This window comes from Plasmodium berghei, assembly GCF_900002375.2.
Source record: "Plasmodium berghei ANKA genome assembly, contig: PbANKA_00_5, whole genome shotgun sequence".
NCBI classification, from domain to species: domain Eukaryota; phylum Apicomplexa; class Aconoidasida; order Haemosporida; family Plasmodiidae; genus Plasmodium; species Plasmodium berghei.
Window position 1 is genome coordinate 1 of NW_023259981.1, and position 5,669 is coordinate 5,669.

A 5,669-nucleotide genomic window follows, 5' to 3' on the forward strand; every position below is an offset into this window, starting at 1 on the left:
AAGCATATAGAAAAATAACACGAAGTACACTGAGAATACTATCAATGAACAAATACATAAAAGTTATAAGGAAGTCATAGATGCAATAAAGGAATATATGGATATTAATATTAGTCATATGTCTAAATTTTATAAATTACTTAAATTATTATGTGATATGGATACTTCTTATAATAATGAAAATAGTATCCAAGCTTTAGAACATGCTAAGGCATTTGCTGATGAGTATCAAAAACTTCTTAATGATGATAATAATATTGACAACAGTTCATACAATAAAGTATTACTTGTTTTATCCAATTATTATAATAACTTTGAAAAAGGCAGATCTTATAATGGCACATCAATAAATCTTTCTCCATTACCATCAGAAAAAAACACCTAAAACAGTTGATATAGAAGGTACTAATGAAACTAAAACTGATGAATCATCTAGTGAAGCAGGTCAATCAATTCATGTAACGACAAACCAGAGTTCTAACATCACATTATCAGGGTCAGCACTAGTAAATAAATTAATTATAGTTTTATCGATATTAGTTGCAATACCAATTTGTTTGGGAATTTCTTATAAGGTAAATAATAAGGGATTTGTAAATTATTTTCGTGATTACTTATATGTGATTATCAAAAAATTATAAATGTTTACCCATTTTTATATTAGTATTCGTTATTTGGATTTCGAAAAAAAATGTAAAAAAATAAAGAAGAAAATTAATATAAGACTCGAAGAGTAATGGCTATCTCAGGAATAGTAATAATGATTGATATATGTTAAGAAATTGTCTATTTGAAAATAAATAATTTTTTACCATAATTATTGGGTATATAAGAATAATTAAATAATATAATCAATAATATATAATTTTATATATGTATAGTTATAATATTTTTGTACTCCTTTTGTATAATTTTTAAACAGTTTTTATGTTGTGGGTCAGGGTTATGTTTGTGAAACTCACATTCGGGTTAGGGACAAGTATTATATTTAATTTTTAATAATTTTATAATATTTATTGGTCTATAAATGTTGATTAAATATATATACCATTTACGTATGGTTAATCTCTAGATGAAGTCTAAATGTGTAACCAAAAAAGGGGTACGGGAATTAATATGAAAACGACCACATCACATTTTTTCATAAATTATAGTATATATAATTGAGTGCTCATGCCGATTTAATATGGTTAAAGTAAAATATTTGTATTGTATATATTTAATATAATATTGACTACATATGCATTCATATCATGCTATAATTCCTATTATATAAAATTTGTTAATATGTGGTTACATCGAATTATGCATAACGCAATATGTTTCTTTATTTGATGAAAATTCTATTTAGTAAAGCTTATAATTTGTCTACAGTTACTTTAATTTAAATATATTATGTCAATTGAACTGTAATAATAGAATTATATATGAGGCTGGGTATGAATTATAAGATGATTCATTTTGAATATTCATCTACATTATAATATACCTTCAGCTTAATGGGAATATTTTTATTGTTAATTTAAACATATTACCAATATAGAATAGGTAGTCATAAAATATAGATGCATGGAATACCGATCGAGAATCGACAATACAACATTATCTATAAAAGATGTTTTATACATCTAACATTTTTAGTAATACATAAAAAATACACTATATATATGTGTATAATAAATTCATAAATTATAAATATATATAATACTCACTTTTTTAATTTCAATAATTTACATTTATGTTAAAATTATAATTTATATTGATATAAATAGTTCTCTATATATTAATTTATTTACTATAAAGGTATAATAATATATTAATCACTATTAATTTATAAATTTGATAGTTTTGAGGTATAAATAAATTATATTTTAAAATAGTTAAAATATAAATATATAAATAAAATGTAATGTCATATTTTTCTATAATACTTATAAACAATTCGGTATATAAAATTAGCGTTATTGTACTAATATATATAATATTGTATCAATGACTAAAACTGAAATATGTTAATTTGGGTTTAGGGGTTTATGGTTCAGGGTTTAGGGTTTGTGGTTTAGGGTTCAGGTTTATGGTTCAGGGTTTAGGGTTCAGGTTTATGGTTCAGGGTTTAGGGTTCAGGTTTATGGTTCAGGGTTTAGGGTTTGTGGTTTAGGGGTTTATGGTCTATGGTTGTTCGAGCAAAATATTAATATTGATAGTTTAAAGAAAAATCTGAAGCATTTATTATATATATTATGATATGGTTAAGTTATATGTTAAAGCTAAAGAAAGATAGGAAAATCAAAAAGCTAAATGAATTTTATGAAGCGCATATAAAGAATAACAGTCATTATACTAATTGTAAAAAAATAATAATAATTATGATGATTGTAGTAATTGATTAAAAAATAAAACGGGATATAATAATTTTAAGGAGTTTATAAAAGGAAACGAATGTTTTATGAGTATTAATATTACAGACATGTCTAAATTTTATGGTGCATTTAAATAATTATGTAACATGTATAATGAAATTGATGCAAACAAACCAACATGCAAGAAATATTTAGAAAAAGCTAAGGAATTTGTTGCAAAATATAATGAACTTAATAACGTTTCTGATATTACTGAAGATAGTCCATATTATAAATTATTGTCTAGATTATCAAATGATTATAATAATTTTAAAAATTATTGTAATATAAAGTTGATTGTAGTGATATTCCATCCATTTCACCGATAAACACAATACAAAATCCTGCACAAAGTTCTGAACCGAGTTCTAACATCACATTATCAGGGTCAGCACTAGTAAATAAATTAATTATAGTTTTATCGATATTAGTTGCAATACCAATTTGTTTGGGAATTTCTTATAAGGTAAATAATAAGGGATTTGTAAATTATTTTCGTGATTACTTATATGTGATTATCAAAAAATATATAATATGTTTACCATTTTTATATTAGTATTCGTTATTTGGATTTCGAAAAAAATGTAAAAAATAAAGAAGAAAATTAATATAAGACTCGAAGAGTAATGGCTATCTCAGGAATAGTAATAATGATTGATATATGTTAAGAAATTGTCTATTTGAAAATAAATAATTTTTTACCATAATTATTGGGTATATAAGAATAATTAAATAATATAATCAATAATATATAATTTTATATATGTATAGTTATAATATTTTTGTACTCCTTTGTATAATTTTTTAAACAGTTTTTATGTTGTGGGTCAGGGTTATGTTTGTGAAACTCACATTCGGGTTAGGGACAAGTATTATATTTAATTTTAATAATTTTATAATATTTATTGGTCTATAAATGTTGATTAAATATATATACCATTTACGTATGGTTAATCTCTAGATGAAGTCTAAATGTGTAACCAAAAAAGGGGTACGGGAATTAATATGAAAACGACCACATCACATTTTTTCATAAATTATAGTATATATAATTGAGTGCTCATGCCGATTTAATATGGTTAAAGTAAAATATTTGTATTGTATAATTAATATATATATTGACTACATATGCATTCATATCATGCTATAATTCCTATTATATAAAATTTGTTAATATGTGGTTACATCGAATTATGCATAACGCAATATGTTTCTTTTTGATGAAAATTCTATTTAGTAAAGCTTATAATTTGTCTACAGTTACTTTAATTTAAATTATATTATGTCAATTGAACTGTAATAATAGAATTATATATGAGGCTGGGTATGAATTATAAGATGATTCATTTTGAATATTCATCTACATTATAATATACCTTCAGCTTAATGGGAATATTTTATGTTAATTAAACATATTACCAATATAGAATAGGTAGTCATAAAATATAGATGCATGGAATACCGATCGAGAATCGACAATACAACATTATCTATAAAAGATGTTTTATACATCTAACATTTTTAGTAATACATAAAAAATACACTATAATATGTGTATAATAAATTCATAAATTATAAATATATATAATACTCACTTTTTAATTTCAATAATTTACATTTATGTTAAAATTATAATTTATATTGATATAAATAGTTCTCTATATATTAATTTATTTACTATAAAGGTATAATAATATATTAATCACTATTAATTTATAAATTTTGATAGTTTTGAGGTATAAATAAATTATATTTTAAAATAGTTAAATATAAATATATAAATAAAATGTAATGTCATATTTTTCTATAATACTTATAAACAATTCGGTATATAAAATAGCGTTATTGTACTAATATATAAATATTGTATCAATGACTAAAACTGAAATATGTTAATTTGGGTTTAGGGGTTTATGGTTCAGGGTTTAGGGTTTGTGGTTTCAGGGGTTAGGGTTCAGGTTCAGGGTTTTATGTTTTAGGGTTCAGGTTTATGGTTCAGGGTTTAGGGTTTGTGGTTTAGGGGTTTATGGTCTATGGTTGTTCGAGCAAAATATTAATATTGATAGTTTAAAGAAAAATCTGAAGCATTTATTATATATATTATGATATGGTTAAGTTATATGTTAAAGCTAAAGAAAGATAGGAAAATCAAAAAGCTAAATGAATTTATGAAGCGCATATAAAGAATAACAGTCATTATACTAATTGTAAAAAATAATAATAATTATGATGATTTGTAGTAATTGATTAAAAAATAAAACGGGATATAATAATTTTAAGGAGTTTATAAAAGGAAACGAATGTTTTATGAGTATTAATATTACAGACATGTCTAAATTTTATGGTGCATTTAAATAATTATGTAACATGTATAATGAAATTGATGCAAACAAACCAACATGCAAGAAATATTTAGAAAAAGCTAAGGAATTTGTTGCAAAATATAATGAACTTAATAACGTTTCTGATATTACTGAAGATAGTCCATATTATAAATTATTGTCTAGATTATCAAATGATTATAATAATTTTAAAAATTATTGTAATATAAAGTTGATTGTAGTGATATTCCATCCATTTCACCGATAAACACAATACAAAATCCTGCACAAAGTTCTGAACCGAGTTCTAACATCACATTATCAGGGTCAGCACTAGTAAATAAATTAATTATAGTTTATCGATATTAGTTGCAATACCAATTTGTTTGGGAATTTCTTATAAGGTAAATAATAAGGGATTTGTAAATTATTTTCGTGATTACTTATATGTGATTATCAAAAAATATATAATATGTTTACCATTTTTATATTAGTATTCGTTATTTGGATTTCGAAAAAAATGTAAAAAAATAAAGAAGAAAATTAATATAAGACTCGAAGAGTAATGGCTATCTCAGGAATAGTAATAATGATTGATATATGTTAAGAAATTGTCTATTTGAAAATAAATAATTTTTTACCATAATTATTGGGTATATAAGAATAATTAAATAATATAATCAATAATATATAATTTTATATATGTATAGTTATAATATTTTTGTACTCCTTTTGTATAATTTTTAAACAGTTTTTATGTTGTGGGTCAGGGTTATGTTTGTGAAACTCACATTCGGGGTTAGGGACAAGTATTATATTTAATTTTTAATAATTTTATAATATTTATTGGTCTATAAATGTTGATTAAATATATATACCATTTACGTATGGTTAATCTCTAGATGAAGTCTAAATGTGTAACCAAAAAAGGGGTACGGGAATTAATATG

General features: G+C 22.8%; 3 pseudogenes across 3 annotated transcripts; all 3 read left to right on the forward strand.

Moving 5' to 3' along the window:
* The first annotated feature begins 10 nt into the window (after window positions 1-10).
* PBANKA_0008801 lies at window positions 11-697 on the forward strand (annotated as a pseudogene). Its single transcript is given in 3 exon segments — window positions 11-289; window positions 291-575; window positions 665-697. Coding segments are annotated over 3 exon segments (597 nt in total).
* Window positions 698-2,240: 1,543 nt separating this feature from the next.
* On the forward strand, window positions 2,241-2,994 carry PBANKA_0008901 (annotated as a pseudogene). The gene is given in 5 exon segments: window positions 2,241-2,348; window positions 2,351-2,383; window positions 2,387-2,792; window positions 2,795-2,865; window positions 2,956-2,994. Coding segments are annotated over 5 exon segments (657 nt in total).
* Window positions 2,995-4,501: 1,507 nt separating this feature from the next.
* PBANKA_0009101 lies at window positions 4,502-5,286 on the forward strand (annotated as a pseudogene). The gene is given in 5 exon segments: window positions 4,502-4,631; window positions 4,633-4,946; window positions 4,949-5,062; window positions 5,065-5,124; window positions 5,215-5,286. Coding segments are annotated over 5 exon segments (690 nt in total).
* Window positions 5,287-5,669: the final 383 nt, after the last annotated feature.